The sequence below is a fragment of the Nerophis ophidion genome, linkage group LG11 (genome assembly GCF_033978795.1).
Source record: "Nerophis ophidion isolate RoL-2023_Sa linkage group LG11, RoL_Noph_v1.0, whole genome shotgun sequence".
NCBI lineage: Eukaryota > Metazoa > Chordata > Actinopteri > Syngnathiformes > Syngnathidae > Nerophis > Nerophis ophidion.
This window is the reverse complement of record NC_084621.1, coordinates 31,706,795-31,724,053: the sequence shown is the minus strand read 5'-3', so window position 1 is coordinate 31,724,053 and position 17,259 is coordinate 31,706,795. Positions and strand designations below refer to the sequence as shown.

The 17,259-nt window shown below is 39.4% G+C and overlaps 2 protein-coding genes across 9 annotated transcripts in view; one reads left to right on the top strand and one right to left on the bottom strand.

Moving 5' to 3' along the window:
- Nucleotides 1-9,427, bottom strand: part of LOC133561918 (ATP-dependent translocase ABCB1-like) — a 49,824-nt gene extending 40,397 nt beyond the window's left edge. For 2 of the 5 annotated variants that reach the window (XM_061915582.1, XM_061915587.1), the window contains exons 1-4: nucleotides 9,361-9,427; nucleotides 3,034-3,134; nucleotides 2,875-2,926; nucleotides 2,721-2,802 (exon numbers count right to left, since the gene is read on the bottom strand). In XM_061915582.1, the coding sequence (XP_061771566.1) occupies nucleotides 2,721-2,802; nucleotides 2,875-2,924 (132 nt within the window). In that variant the 5' untranslated portion in view covers nucleotides 2,925-2,926; nucleotides 3,034-3,134; nucleotides 9,361-9,427. Of the gene's footprint in view, nucleotides 1-2,720; nucleotides 2,803-2,874; nucleotides 2,927-3,033; nucleotides 3,135-6,909; nucleotides 6,971-7,089; nucleotides 7,151-9,360 lie in introns of those variants that run through there. The other 3 variants (XM_061915585.1, XM_061915584.1, XM_061915586.1) reach the window with 3 other exon arrangements.
- rundc3b (RUN domain containing 3b) overlaps nucleotides 9,416-17,259 on the top strand; it is a 78,506-nt gene continuing 70,662 nt past the window's right edge. For all 4 annotated transcript variants that reach the window (XR_009808799.1, XM_061915598.1, XM_061915600.1 and 1 more), the window contains exon 1: nucleotides 9,416-9,659. Coding sequence is in view for 3 of the 4 variants with exons in the window: in XM_061915598.1 (XP_061771582.1) it covers nucleotides 9,565-9,659 (95 nt within the window). In the remaining variant the exon portion in view is untranslated. The remainder of the gene's footprint in view (nucleotides 9,660-17,259) is intronic.

Genomic DNA, 17,259 nt, shown 5'->3' with positions numbered 1-17,259 from the left:
TCCCAGGCTCGAGATCTTTCTGTGTGGAGTTTGCATGTTCTCCCCGTGAATGCGTTGGTTCCTTTTGGATACTCCGGCTTCCTCCCACTTCCAGAAACATGCACCTGGGGATAGGTTGATTGGCAACACTAAATTGGCCCTAGTGTGTGAATGTGAGTGTGAATGTTGTCTGTCTTTCTGTATTGGCCCTGCGATGTCCAGGGTGTACACCGCCTTCCGCCCGATTGTAGTTGAGATAGGCGCCAGCGCCCCCCGCGACCCCACAAGAGAATAAGCGGTAGCAAATGGATGGATGGATATATATATGTATATATATGTGTGTGTGTTTATTTCTATATTTATATATATACATATACAGTATGTACATGTGTATATGTACATATATATGTATAAATATATATACATATATATATACATATATATGCATAGATATATACATATATATATACGTGGCGCAGTGGAAGAGTGGCCGTGCGCAACCCGAGGGTCCCTGGTTCAAATCCCACCTAGTACCAACCTCGTCACGTCCGTTGTGTCCTGAGCAAGACACTTCACCCCTGCTCCTGATGGGTGCTGGTTGGCGCCTTGCATGGCAGCTCCCTCCATCAGTGTGTGAATGTGTGTGTGAATGGGTAAATGTGGAAGTAGTGTCAAAGCGCTTTGAGTACCTTGAAGGTAGAAAAGCGCTATACAAGTACAACCCATTTACCATTTACATATATATACACATATATATATGCATACATATATATATATATACACACACACACATATATATATATATATATATATATATATATATACATACACATATATCAGTGGTTCTTAACCTGGGTTCAATCGAACCCTAGGGGTTCGGTGAGTCGGCCTCAGGGGTTTGGCAGAGCCAGTCAAGACTTGATTATTGATTGAAACTTTTATTAGTAGATTGCACAGTTCAGTACATATTCCGTACAATTGACCACTAAATGGTAACACCCGAATAAGTTTTTCAACTTGTTTAAGTCGGGGTCCACGTTAATCAATTCGTGGTAACTCATCCATACTTGACAACCTTGAGACCTCCGAATTCGGGAGATGGGGAGAGTAGGGGTTGAGGTGGAGGGGGGCGGGCGTGGTTGAGGTGGGCGGGGTTTGGTGGTAGCGGGGGTGTATATTGTATATTCCAGAAGAGTTAGTCCTGCAAGGGAGTCTGGGTATTTGTTACGTTATGTTACGGTGCGGATGTTCTCCCCAAATGGGTTTGTCATTCTTGTTTGGTCTAGGTTCACAGTGTGGTGCGTATTTGTAACAGTGTTAAAGTTATTTATACGGCCACCCTCAGTGTGACCTGTATGGCTGACCAAGTATGCCTTGCATTCACTTATATGTGTGTTAAAGCCACATAAATTATGTGAATGCGCCGACAAGCCGTTTGTATGGAGGAAAATCGGACGTGACGACAGCTTGTAGAGGACGCTAAAGGAGAACGGTTGCCCCGGGAGATTTTCGGGAGGGGCACTGGAATACGGGATTCTCTTGGAAAAATCGGGAGGGTTGGCAAGTATGGACTCATCGTGTAAATAAAAACTATATATATATATATATATATATATATATATATATATATATATATAAATGTATATATATATATATATATATACATATATATATATATATATATACATATATACATATATATGTACATATATACATATATATACATACACACACACACATATATACACACATACATATATATATATATATATATATATATATATATATATACACATTTTTAGGTTTTGATGTTCTCGAAAGTGAAGCGATCATTGCCTAATTCGAATAATTGGCCATGAGCATTGTGGAAGTAATTTTTCAACAAGGCTAAAAAAAAAAGATGCATTAATCAAAGACCAATCTAAATTATTGTTATTACAACATTCTGTCTCACACAGTTGACGTGTACCTATTATGAAAATTACAGACCTCCGTCATCATTTTAAGTGGGAGAACTTGCACAATCGGTGGCTGACTAAATACTTTTTTGCCCCACTGTACTGTATATACATATATATACAGTATATATATATATATATATACATACATATATATATATATACGTATATGTATATATAAATATACATATACATACATACACATACACACACACACACACACACACACACACACACACACACACACACACACACACACACAGTTGACGTGTACCTATGATGAAAATTACAGACCTCCGTCATCATTTTAAGTGGGAGAACTTGCACAATCGGTGGCTGACTAAATACTTTTTTGCCCCACTGTACTGTATATACATATATATATATATACATATATATATATATATATATATATATATATATATATATATATATATATATATATATACATACATATATATATACGTATATGTATATATAAATATACATATACATACATATACATACATACACAGACACACACACACACACACACACACACACACACACACACACACACACACACACACACACACACACACACACACACACACACACACACACACACACGCACACACACACAAGGCTATAAAAAAAAGATACATTAATCAAAGACAACTCCAAAAATTTGTTATTAGAACCAACATTTCAGCTTTTTCCCGTTAGGTTATGATTTTTTGTGAATTGGCACCCAGGAAGCACTTTGGACACTCCTGCTATAAAGAACATAAATGATCGACCTACCAGTTCAATGGGACCAACCATGGGTAACTTTTCCTTTTTTTCTTTCTTCTTTTTACCTTCATCATCCTTAATGTTTTTAGTACTGGGTGAATATATACAAAACATCAGTGCAAATACAAAGCCACACAACTGCTGGGCAGTTACAGGACATTACCTTAAATTAATATGTTTTCTGTTTTTTTGCAAAGTGTCTGTTTCAACCATGTCTGAAAGACAAGAAGGACAATTGTTGCTCTGGATTATCTGAATAGTGTGCTTTGGAAATAATAAACACAGCTGAATAATATATTATTTTAAATATATCATACAGTACCTGCTGTATGGTCCTTCCAGACAGAGCTCCAATGTTCAACTTGGATGGTGGTCACACCTTCTCCTCCTGAGCTGTTGTCTCTCCACACTCTTGTCAGTTTCCTAATGTTTGACAGAGATAACAATCGGACTCTTTTTAGACCAAAGGATTTCCCCACCACATTACCACTCCCACTTTTTCCTTCCTAGCACTCCCCGTCACGTCGCTTGACCGTCTGTTCATAAGAATAAACGCTCTGGTGCCCTCACCACAAAACAGACTTCACTTGCTAATGACTCAATTCCTTTTTTTTTTTAAACAGGCCTTTCAAGGAGTAAGTATACCATTTATTAAAAACGTAGCTAACATTTTACATAGTGGCGTCTCAGCAATATAAACGTTGCAAAAAGGAGTCGATAGAAAAGATTAGTGATGGGTGTGAGCTTCAACTCAACACACTGACTTGACCTCACTTATTGGCCACAATACCGTATTGTGTGTGAAAATAAATATTTAGAAAGATAATAAAAACACAGTTGGTGATTGAATTGTTAAAGGGGAATAGCAATTTTTTGGAACATTGCCTATTGCTCACAATCATTATAAGAGACAAGAACACATGTTTTTGTTATTTTGGGGGGGGGGGGGGGTGGGGGGGTGGGGGGGATTTTAAAAGTTATAAAAAATGCTTGCAAGATCCAGCTAATGGGAATCACCGTTGCAGCCTTCAAAGCCCTCTAAAACTTCAAACCCCTCCATCAATGTTTTATATACATACTGCAAGTATATATGTAATGTAGTAGGATACACGTACATGTACTGTGAACATTTTTTTAATTCAAGTACCCCCTAATCAGAGCAAAGCATTTTTGGTTGAGAAAAGGAGATAAAAAAGTAAAATACAGCCCTATGTCATCAGTTTCTGATTCATTAAACTGTATAACAGTGCAAAAATATTGCTCATTTGTAGTGGTCTTTCTTGAACTATTTGGAAAAAAATATATAAAAATAACTAAAAACTTGTTGAAAAATAAATAAGTGATTCAATTATAAATAAAGATTTCTACACATAGAAGTAATCCTCAACTTAAAGTGCCCTCTTTGGGGATTGTAATAGAGATCCATCTGGATTCATGAACTTAATTCTAAACATTTCTTCACAAAAAATTAAATCTTTAACATCAATGTTCATGGAACATGTCCACAAAAAATCTAGCTGTCAACACTGAATATTGCATTGTTGCATTTCTTTTCTCAGTTTATGAACTTACATTCATATTTTGTTTAAGTATAATTCAATAAATATATTTATAAAGGATTTTTAAATTGTTGCTATTTTTAGAATATTTAAAAAAAATCTCACTTACCCCTTGGCATACCTTCAAGTACCCCCAGGGGTAAGCATACCCCCTTTTGAGAACCACTGCAATATGTACAATATTTACCGTATTTTCATCACTTTACGGGAATCCTTTCCTCAATGCATTTATTTCCATTTTAATAGCAGTACACTTAGTTAAAGTTAAATTACCAATGATTGTCACAAACACACATTAAATATGGTGAAATGTGTCCTCTGGATTTGACCCATCCCCTTGATCACCCCCTTGGAGGTGAGGGGAGCAGTGGTGATTTAACCCCCAATTCCAACCGTTAATGCTGAGTGCCAAGCAGGGAGGCAATGGGTCCCATTTTTTTTTATAGTCTTTGGTATGACTCAGCCGGAGTTTGAACTCCCAACCTACCAATCTCAGGGCGGACACTCTTACCACTAGGCCACTGAGTAGGTTGACTTCCATCAACAAAAAAGTGTTCTACTTCCGCAAACAAATGCAAGTGTTTTCAAATTATAGCAGACTTGATATTGCAAGAAAAAGACGGCTATTTTTGGACAAAAAAAATTCACAACCTTATATTTTTTAACCTGAATAAACAGAGGACGAATTGCTGCTTATAGAAGCGAGCACAAACCATGGGTGAAACGTTAGACCAAACAGAAGCCAACAGAGTGAGGTTGGTGTCACTCGAAGCTGTAAATGTGGAACTTTGAGCCAAGCTATGCTGAAATTTAATGGCATGCTTACCCAAATTAACCGGAAGCGTCCCTGACTAGCTTGACCAAACAGACAACTGTCCATCGAGTAGCTCACTATAATATTGATCATAGTACATGCATCACATCATCGTACAGCTACAGTACATACACTATCTAGCAAGCTATGTACAAACAAAACATGAAATGTGGGCTATCACTTTGCAGATACTGTAATATAATTGTTCATGTTTTTCACTCAGTAGAGATTGTTGTCCTATCACATTTTGTTGTGTATTACAAACTCAAAAGCCATTCGGCTGTTGGCGTAATTGCGAGCTTACCTCTTGCAATAGGTCGCTTGCAGCTAATGCATTTGCATGCCGTCATAAGGTGAAAGAAAAATATTTCTTCAGTGTTGTCTCTTACAATAACAAGGTCACAACAGCTTGGTTATTATACAGGTTACGGAACGTAAATGCAGTAGGGCTGGGCGATATATCGATATACTTGACATATCGCGGGTTTGTCTCTGTGCGATATAGAAAATGACTATCTTGATATTCGAGTATACGTTCTCACGCAGTTGCTTTTAGTTCCAAACATTACACTACAGACTCTCCTCGCTCTTTGTCTCTCCTTGTCACAGAGAGCAAGCCCACCTTCTTACATACGTCACACACTATCACGTCAAGTGTAGGGCTGTAGTGCAAATGTGCATCATAATGTCAATTAACATAGCCTACTGTCCATCAACAACATCAGAAACACATTAATGCAATACAACATTGTAAATAAACATAAATGAACTGTAATAATCTTTTCCCCAACTTGTGTTTGAATAACTCACAATTTTCCCTTCATCTACTTCTTTCTATTGCTGCTTTTGTACTGTAAATATGTTTGTCACTAATACTCAAATACAAGCAGATTAGTGTCCACTGGTTGTTCCTATTTGAAAGAGCCAAACACATGCCTCCTCCGGTCTGTAACAAAAATGAACTGCTGTTAGATTTCTCTCAGGTCAGTATTGTCCAGTTTTCCCTGATGGACATGGCACACAGCAAGATTGTTCAGTCTTACTTGTGTCATTGTGGTTCTAAGCCATGTTTTCAGTCACCTTAAAAATTATAATCTAGTGAGGTTTTATTGTATTTCCACCACAAAGTTTTGTTAATTGGTTTTTTCAAACTGTTGCTCACTTCTACACAAATACATGAAACTAAAAAAATAATTCAAAAAATAAAACGGAAAGGTGAAATCCGGTGATCTGATTGGCTGTTAACCGTGGTTTAAATATTGAGCACTGCTACTATTCTAAAGCCTTATCACAGCATAGGCTATCACTCCGCCTCAGGCACTATGACTGGTATGAATTGAAGTTGATGTCATGTATCCATGACAACGGACTGTTGCAGTCCGTAGTAAAAGACAGCTGATGTTTATACAATGTTAAAAAACGGACTAAGGTAGTTGAATTCACATGTTCAAGGTTAACTTTCACCTCCGGGGAGGGTTAACAATGGTAGAGGGGACTGAGCATTGACTTTCACCTGAAAAAAAGCGGAGGAAAAGACGAGATGCAGTGCTAATTTGGAGCTAACGTCCGGATAGGTGGGACTATTTTTTCCACAGTGAGGCTATTTTATTGGTTAGTATGTATTTCTGGTTGAATAAAACTATATTAAATTGATTGAGTATTCCTATTTCATATTGCCTTTATTGGTAACAGTTTTATAAAAGCAATATATCACTACAGCCCATGTTATATGCTCATTATACCACTCTAAGGGGCGTGACTGGAGTGATATATTGTTTAATTATTCAATATTGTTGTGCCTCTATACACCCTTGAAGTAACTTACAGTTTGACTCCTAAAGAAGTCTCTTATATCCAGTTTGCTTTTCATTGACATCCTTCAAAACCTACAACACACACGCACGCAAACAGACACAAACACAATGTAAATCACACCACTGATATTAATATCCATCTCGCTACCGTGTGCCAGGAACAACAAATGCCGAACATGTTGACAACTTACAATGACAGTTGAACTGCCTCTCGTCCGTTTGCTAGCAACTAGCATGTAGGCTAGTTTTTACAAGCAGGAGTGACAGCGGGGACAGCCAATCACACGTAAGTTAGCATGAAACTGGCAACCAATCAGGGAGCGATATTTCGGTTAGAGGCGGGACTTCTAGCCGATACCGACATTTAACCCTTTCTGTTCCATTATCATTAACTAAACATTACGGGCTGCAGTTGTATTGATAGTGACTACACAGTAGCGGCTGGATATTGGTAGGGACGTGTCCCTGGCGTCCCTACCCAATTCTACGCCCTTGCTGTGCACTTATATAATAAAATAATAAAGGGGCGTCATGAGAGCAGGTCCGGTCTTTACCACTTCTTTAATGTTCTCTCCTTTACACCTCTCTTTTCACAACCACACACCCTACGTGCATCGCGATATAGCCTAAAAATATTGCAACAATAAGGCCATATCGCCCTGCCCTAAAATGAAGTATTGTTGGCAGTTTTTAGATGCATTTGTATAGTGATTTAGACTGAGGCAGAATGGATTGCTCCCATTCGCTGCTTTGCTAAGCCACATTCAACAGTGCCAATCTTTACAGTTAGAATGCAAAAAAACCCAAAACTTGTTTTCTTGTCTCTCATAAGGATTAGGAACGATTGGAAAATTTCAAAAAAAAGTGCAGTTGTCCTTTAAAGCAATGTTTTTACTAATAAGATGTTTCATTACCTCAGATTATTTCATTTATACATCCATCCCCCTTGAGGTCAGTTAATCATAAAGGCCAAAACAATGACATGTCTGAAAGAGCAAAAATACAAACAATATGGCGCATGCAACAAGCACAGTTTACAAACTAACATTACTAAGGGCCATAATGTAATTGCACCAACCAAAGGTAAAACTCAAAATGAGTGTGCATTCTATTTTATTGTAGTTTATGCATTTGTATAGTGATTTAGACTGAGGCAGAATGGATTGCTCCCATTCGCTGCTTTGCTAAGCCACATTCAACAGTGCCAATCTTTACAGTTAGAATGCAAAAAAACCCAAAACTTGTTTTCTTGTCTCTCATAAGGATTAGGAACGATTGGAAAATTTCAAAAAAAAGTGCAGTTGTCCTTTAAAGCAATGTTTTTACTAATAAGATGTTTCATTACCTCAGATTATTTCATTTATACATCCATCCCCCTTGAGGTCAGTTAATCATAAAGGCCAAAACAATGACATGTCTGAAAGAGCAAAAATACAAACAATATGGCGCGTGCAACAAGCACAGTTTACAAACTAACATTACTAAGGGCCATAATGTAATTGCACCAACCAAAGGTAAAACTCAAAATGAGTGTGCATTCTATTTTATTGTAGTTTACACATTAACTCAGAGATTACAATGGCACTCATCTCACATTATCATCTTTTATCAGGTTCTTATTGCCTAAGGAGGTTAAAACACATTATACTGCATGGAAGGAAACACTGCATGTATTAGCATGTCCATTCAAATCTGTATTTATAGTATTTTCTTTTAGGAATGTACCATCGCTGTTCATATATGCACATTTACTTCTACATGTTTAGTACTTATAGTTAGCATTTGCATGTGCATATTGTCCATATTTAATATTTTACAGTTCTAAACTACATTTGCAAAGCTAGCATTTATTGAGTAATGTACAGTTTCCATTCGCATATATAATATGTATTATTTTTTATACAGTTACCAGGTATACTGCTTTTTCATAAACTGGTGTAGACACAGTTCCATGCAGGCTTCATTGGGCATAATTTATTTATTTTTATTTTCATTCCGTGTTTACTTTTATTTTGTTCGTTTTTATTTTGACACCTTAACCAAAATAGTATGTGTTTTTATTTGACAGTAAAATGATATATCATATCTCTCAAAAAGGTTAAACAGGACTATTTGCCGTCACTAGATGATACTCTTTGCTGTCACTAGATGTCGCACTCTTTACACTCTTTACGTTTCATATTTTCCGGTTAGAAATTGAGACCAGGAATCACAATTTTAACACACATTTTCCAACGTCACTGCTGAACTCCAAATAGATCAAAAACGTAAACAAACGTCATTTAAAAAAAAAAAAAGAAGGCCAATACTGTGATTTAGGCATTACAACAAAGTGTCAAGAAAGAAAGGAACGGCTAATCATTGTAGTTGTAAATATTAAAATATATTATTTTATGCACTAATAATTTTACTTAAGTATTATATTGGTTATGTTTAAAGAACCAAAGGAATGTTCTGCTTACCTTTCTCGTGCGTCAACGCTTAAAAGCAGTAACCGGAAGTAAAGTCAGTCCCACTTCTTCCGGTCCGTCCCCTTCCCAAAATGTTTCTTAGGATGACGTAGACAGACTGCGTCGCTCCTTCGTGCGCAGAAATCAAAGTAAACGGCCTGCCTCCAGAGTTGTGCCAACCACCTCCGGGCGCTGACTCTCCGACTCAGGCCGGGGATGGCGTCGCTTGGCGCGGGGCAACTTGGAAGCCGCAAGCGGCCGGCAGGCAGGAGCACGGCGGTGGAGAGGAGGAACCTGCTGACCGTTTGCCGGTAGGTAGCCGTCATGTAAAACAAGTGCATTAAGACATCGCCTGACCACAGATTTACTCATTGCATGTTTTTCCTACCACCGTTTTACATATGCATGATAAGATTTTATTTTCTTGATTACCAGCCTTTATTGACAATCATAAAGTATTTTTTTCAGGAAAATCTACTTTAAAAACGCTGGTGTTAGCCACATATTAAAAGATGACAAAATTGACAGCAATACCGGTTGACACATACAACTAAAAAAAAAATTATGTAAATCATCCTATGCTTCTCCTAAAGTTCATGTACAATATATTTACCCTTAAGATGATTTTTGGTCAGTATTTTGCTTTGCAACCATGGTTGCTTGGGAACGGATGCAGTAGTAAGTCGGATCATCCGGATGATGTAAAACAGGGCTACTCGAGTTAATTTCAAAACGTCACAAACAGCAAATTAATTATCATAAAAACACTAGAACACTCCTGTTGTACAGAGGAACTTGGACCAGTATAAACACAGTGGCAGATCACCTCCTGCTCGGTCACTGTTGAACGGCAACTGTACTTTTTGGGGGGGAATTTTGCCGTTCACAATGCCTTTGTAAGACAAGAACACATAGGTTTTTCTTTTTTAATGTATTCTAATTTGTAAATAAGCGTTCGGGAAAAGCAGCTACCAATGGAGTCAGTGGAAGTCGCGCTACTCCACCTATAAAGCATTCTAAAAACATCTAAACACCTCCATCAAGATTTTATATACATGCTGTATGTATATATGTAATGTAGTAACAGATACATTAAAAATCCACACATCCATCTATTTTCTACCATTTGTCCCGCTCGGCGTCGTGGGGGTGCTGGAGCCTATCCCAGCTGCATTTGGGTGGAAGGCACACCCTGGACAAATAACATGTCATATTTACGTGTTTTGCTCACTTCAATTAATTTCATAGACACATCCCAAAATTTGCTTCTTCCAATCATGACGGAATTTATACAGTTCCCCTTTAACGATGTAATACTAAATTCCCTTTGACCTAGACCACCCCTTGTGATATACTGGTCTTGTTAGCTAAATATACTAGGTTTGATTCCTGGTAGGAATTGTGGCAGAAAGATTTGCCAATTTATATTTTTTTGATGTTGAATTACTTTTTTTTGCATCCAAAACAACTATTGTTCCGGTCCAAAATGTGCATCTAATTAAATGCAAGTTTCACTCAAGTACTATAAAGTTCTAACCTGACTGTTGCCAGATCCTTGTAGTTTGCTTAGCTCCACACAAGGATCTGGACGTGAGGGCATTGCAAACTCCTTCAAGAGAGCAAAAAATAATGAACCAATCAGGATTGCCGGTTGGGATTTCATAGATGTGACATAGCCCCGAAGCAACTGTTGGATTCAAACAACAATGGCAGCACGCAGCAAGGAGTCGTGTGCTGACATTGATTCTGCTATTGCAACTGTTTTGCGACATCGATCGATTACTTACATTGCTGCGTTGTTTCAGTAAAAGTTCTATAACTTTTCGCTCTGTCGTTATCCAATATGTCGGCTCTTCTGTTTTGGATTTCCCAGCGTCGCTCTCATCAGTGTCACGGGTTGATTTTGATGTGAGTGATTGAAGTAGCACATCATTCAAGATAACGGACAAGTGGTTAATTAAATCACATACAATTATTTTTTTACAAGGTCCCGCCTTCTGAAATACATCTCCTACTGAGAAGTCCCAGATCCTTGTTCGGAGCTCAGCGAACTACAAGAATCTGGCGAGAGTCAGGTCAATAAAATTCCACTTAGGGCCCCAATTTAGCCAGCTCCAACTATATGGTTTTTAACAAGGCTATTTAATCTGAAACTTGTAAAACTGACAAAAGAAATAGACCCCAAAAATGTCCACTATAGAGAAGCCTGGTTCTCGAAATAAGAGTATTTGTGAAGACAGAAATCCAGCCCCTTGTTTGTTCTCTGGAACTGTGGCCCCTACAACAGATTAGTTGAATAGTCCTGATATAAAACAACATTGTACGCAGACTTGTTCATCGACTCTCCCCTCAGCTTTATTAGTTGGAATTAGATTAGCTTTATTAGACTGGCCGGAGCAGACGTGTGCATGTGTCTTGCTGGTAGACAAGTTTAAAAACTTGGCAAAGGAAAAAGCAACATTTTTAAGGCTGTATCTCAAATGATGTGCTTTTGTTTACATTTGGATCTGTATGTACATTTGGTACCTAGTTTTTTGTACGCCACACTTTGCATAGGATTTGGTGTGTGCGAAAAAAATGTTTTTGCACAAACCATAATATTAGGTCAATTTGCACCCATATCATTTTGTGGAATTGAGTGCCAAAACAAGGAATCGCACAAGTTGGTGACTCTGTGCTTTTTTAAATTGAGAACATCTCCAAAATAATCCACCAAAAAAAGTTGCTAGTGCGAGCCACTGTAGCCAGGGCAACCCGCTCTTTTTCAGATCATGTGCTGTGAATTGTGCCCAACAATCTATGAAGAAGCGTATATCAATCAATCAATGTTTATTTATATAGCCCCAAATCACAAATGTCTCAAAGGACTGCACAAATCATTACGACTACAACATCCTCGGAAGAACCCACAAAAGGGCAAGGAAAAATCACACCCACTGGGCAGAGAGAATTCACATCCATTGGGACGCCAGTGACAATGCTGACTATGAGAAACCTTGGAGAGGACCTCAGATGTGGGCAACCCCCCCTCTCTAGGGGACCGAAAGAAATGGATGTCGAGCGGGTCTAACATGATACTGTGAAAGTTCAATCCATAGTGGCTCCAACACAGCCGCGAGAGCTCAGTTCAAGCGGATCCAAGACAGCAGTGAGAGTCCCGTCCACAGGAAACCATTTCAAGCGGATCAGCAGCGTAGAGACGTCCCCAACCGATACAGGCGAGCGGTCCATCCTGGGTCCCGACGAGCGGTCCATCCTGGGTCTCGACTCTGGACAGCCAGTACTTCATCCATGGTCATCGGACCGGACCCCCTCCACAAGGGAGGGGGGGACATAGGAGAAAGAAAAGAAGCGGCAGATCAACTGGTCTAAAAAGGAGGTTTATTTAAAGGCTAGAGTATACAGATGAGTTTTAAGGTGAGACTTAAATGCTTCTACTGAGGTAGCATCTCGAACTGTTACCGGGAGGGCATTCCAGTGTACTGGAGCCCGAACGGAAAACGCTCTATAGCCCGCAGACTTTTTTGGGGCTCTAGGAATCACTAATAAGCCGGAGTCTTTTGAACGCAGATTTCTTGCCGGGACATACGGTACAATACAATCGGCAAGATAGGCTGGAGCTAGACCGTGTAGTGTTTTATACGTAAGTAGTAAAACCTTAAAGTCACATCTTAAGTGCACAGGAAGCCATTGCAGGTGAGTCAGTACAGGCGTAATATGATCAAACTTTCTTGTTCTTGTCAAAAGTCTAGCAGCCGCATTTTGTACCAACTGTAATCTTTTAATGCTAGACATGGGGAGACCCGAAAATAATACGTTACAGTAATCGAGACGAGACGTAACAAACGCATGGATAATGATCTCGGCGTCTTTAGTGGACAAAATGGAGCGAATTTTAGCGATATTACGGCGATGAAAGAAGGCCGTTTTAGTAACGCTTTTAATGTGTGACTCAAAGGAGAGAGTTGGGTCGAAGATAATACCCAGATTTTTTACAGAGTCACCTTGTTTTATTATTTGGTTGTCAAATGTTAAAGTTGTATTATTAAATAGAGGTCGGTGTCTAGCAGGACCGATAATCAGCATTTCCGTTTTTTTGGCATTAAGTTGCAAAAAGTTAGCGGACATCCATTGTTTAATTTCATTAAGACACGCTTCCAACTGACTACAGTCCGGTGTGTTGGTCAGCTTTAGGGGCATGTAGAGTTGGGTGTCATCAGCATAACAGTGAAAGCTAATACCGTATTTGCGTATGACGTCACCCAGCGGCAGCATGTAGATGCTGAAGAGTACAGGGCCAAGGACCGAACCCTGGGGAACTCCACACGTTACCTTAACATAGTCCGAGGTCACACTGTTATGGGAGACGCACTGCATCCTATCAGTAAGATAAGAGTTAAACCATGACAGGGCTGAGTCCGACATACCAATTCGTGTTTTGATACGCTCTAATAAAATATTATGATCGACGGTATCGAAAGCAGCGCTAAGATTGAGGAGCAGCAACATAGATGACGCATCAGAGTCCATCGTTAGCAATAGATCATTAGTCAATTTTGCGAGGGCTGTCTCAGTCGAGTGATTTGCCCTGAAACCGGATTGAAAGGTTTCACATAGATTGTTAGACGCTAAGTGTTCATTTAGCTGCTCTGCAACAATTTTTTTGAGGATTTTCGAAATAAAGGGAAGGTGAGACACCGGTCGGTAGTTTACCATGAGGTCAAGATCGAGGTTAGGTCTTTTAAGGAGAGGATGAATAACTGCTTTTTTGAATGCAAGGGGAACAGTGCCCGAGGAAAGTGATAAGTTTATAATATTTAGCACTGATGGACCTAATAATACAAAAAGCTCCTTGATAAGTTTCCCAGGAAGTGGGTCGAGTAAACATGTTGTTTGTTTTATTCCATTTACACGTTGTAACAATCCTTCTAATGTTATTTCATCAAAACGAGAGAAACTATTTTGGATATTTGCAGTATCCGCCGTATATACAATCGCATCTGTGTTACTATAACCCAGTTGTAGCTGGGACGCATTGTCTTTAATCTCCTTTCTAATAAGTTAAATTTTCTTATTAAAGAACTTCATAAAGTCATCTGCCGAATGGGTGGAGCTACTGGAAGGAGTCCCTTGTTGGGTTAGCAATGCTACTGTACTAAACAAAAAATTTTGGATCGTTTTTATTAATGCGGATGAGATTTGAGTAATAATTAGTTTTAGCTAAGGTAAGCATGCATTTATAAGTTATTAAACTATCACTCCATGCTTGATGGTGCACCTCAAGTTTAGTCGTGCGCCATTTGCGTTCCAGCTTTCTACATAATCCTTTCTGAGCTCTAGTTTCTTCAGTAAACCATGGCGTACGCCTTTTTGGAGCCTTTTTTAACTTCAGCGGTGCTATACTATCAATGGTTTCGCGCAGGGCGTTGTTAAAGTTGTTAGTGAGGTTATCAATAGAGCCCACATACTTTGGGAACGGTGCCATTACCGAGGGCAGTAGGTACGCAAGAGTCGTCGTTGTGGCAGCATTAATGTTGCGGCTGCTATAGCAGTTATTATTATTATTAGTTTGACGAACATGCGTCTGAACTTCGAATTTTATAAGGTAATGATCGGACAATACTTTAGTAAACGGGAGTATCGTAACTTTGGAAACCGTGATACCTCTGACAAGCACTAGGTCTATCGTATTACCGCTGCGATGCGTCGGTTCATTTATTATTTGTGTAAGACCACAGCTATCAATTATAGTCTGGAGCGCCACGCACGGTGGGTCCAATGAGGTATTCATATGGATATTAAAGTCCCCCATTATAATTATATTATCGGCGTGCGTCACTAGATCAGCAACAAGCTCTGAGAATTCACTAATAAAGTCCGAATAGGGCCCTGGGGGGCGGTAGATAACGGCCAGGCACAGAGGCAGAGGTGTGGCAGACTTCATAGAAAGCACCTCAAACGATTTATATTTATTATTTAAGTTAGGACTAAAGTTAAAGTTTTCGTTGTATATTAGTGCGACACCCCCTCCCCTTTTGAGGTGACGGTCAATATGCGCATTCGTATAGTTAGGAGGGGATGCCTCATTTATCGCAAAAAAGTCGTCTGGTTTAAGCCAGGTTTCGCTAAGACCGATGACGTTAAGGTTGTTGTCTCTAATGACCTCATTGACTAATAACGTTTTGGGAGACAAAGATCTGATGTTTAGAAAGCCCATATTATAGGTAGTGGGCTGTTTTAAGGAGTTCTTGATAAAATTATCCGTAGTAGCAATATTAATAATGTTGCGTTTATTATGCGCAGTGTACTTAAAATAATTACGACCATATCTAGGAATTGATATGACGGGAATTTTCAGATTGTCTACTTGGCGCTGCGATAAACTGAACGCATCATTATTTGCCACCTCAGTAGAACGCATGTCTAACTCTGACGTAGTCATGGACACAGTAGAAAAAACATTTTGTGAGTTGTGTATTATTCTACGAAAATTGTTTTGTGTACAGGGATCATCCAGCCTGGCGCTGGCTAGTTCTAGCTTAACTGACTCCATACCCAGGCTAGCAGGCTCTGTAATTGCCTGTGACCGGGCTTGCTCTAGTGCAGTTAGTCAAATGTGGCTCAATGCGAAGTCTATGTTCCGAGACAAGAGGATAGCGCCTTCCTGGTTAGGGTGAAGGCCGTCTCTCCTCAGCAAGCCAGGTTTGCCCCAGAAAGAGGGCCAATTATAAATAAACGTAAATCCCTGTTGTCTGCAGAAGCTATCCAGCCACTTGTTAAGAGAGACTAATCTGCTATATCTCTCATCATTGCCTCTCCCAAGCAGGGGGCCAGAGACAATTACTCGATGCCTGGACATCTTTCTGGCGAGATTACAAGCCCTGGCTATGTTTCTCTTTGTAATCTCTGATTGTCTCATCCTAACGTCATTGGAGCCAACGTGTATTACTATATTCGCATAATTAGTGGTGCGGTTAGCCTGCCGTACGTGTTTACTAGACCTGTTGCGAGTTAGCTCCCTAAGATTAGCTTCAATGTCAGGTGCTCTGCCCCCGGGAATACACTTAATTGTGGCTGGTTTGCTAAGCTTTATGTTTCGGGTGATGGAGTCCCCTATGACTAACGTGTGGTGCCCGGTAGACTGGGGTGTAGGACTAGCTAAAGGGCTAAATCTATTATGCGTCTCAACCGGTACACCGTAGCTTGTAGGCCGGTTAGGGCTGCTACAAGCTGGGCTAGTTAGCTCGCTACAGCTAACGCTAGCAGATGTGTCCCCAACATCTAAAGTTACAAAATTACACTGCTCTAACTGGCGGACACGGCTCTCTAGCAAAGCCAACCTATCCATGAGTAAAGTGCACGAAGCGCAGGAAGCCATACTCACAGAAACTTTCCGTCGCCGAGTGGGGTGCCAGCTGTCTTCGGGAAGTGGTGGTCAATTGATAAAAGACATGGGCGCTTCATTAGAAATGTTACCACAAACACATTTCTATCCGCTTCCTGATAAGAATATAATGGCACATTTCTGCACTCAGTCCCACTGACTCGCGTTGTGAAAAGCGTTAATGCTTGTCTGAAAAGGCAGTGGTACTGGGTTTGTGTTCCGGTCAGAGTTGTGTTCAGAAGGTTTATAACTGTATGTTTTAATCATGTTAAAAGTGTTATTTTGCGTTAAAAAATATGCATCTAAATGTAATTAAGTTTGATTAAAAAAGTATAAAAATCGTTTCGCATAAATATTTTTTTTTAATGGGGGATTGGTTGATAAAATTAGGTCTGGTCCCCAATTTAGCCCCAATTTAGGTGCTAGCCCTTTTGATAAAGAAGGTGAGAAACGCTGTTGGATTTAAGAAATAAATTGTAGTAATGTACCAAGGAGGTGTCTGCATGGCTTTCCTCTTTAGTATGTAA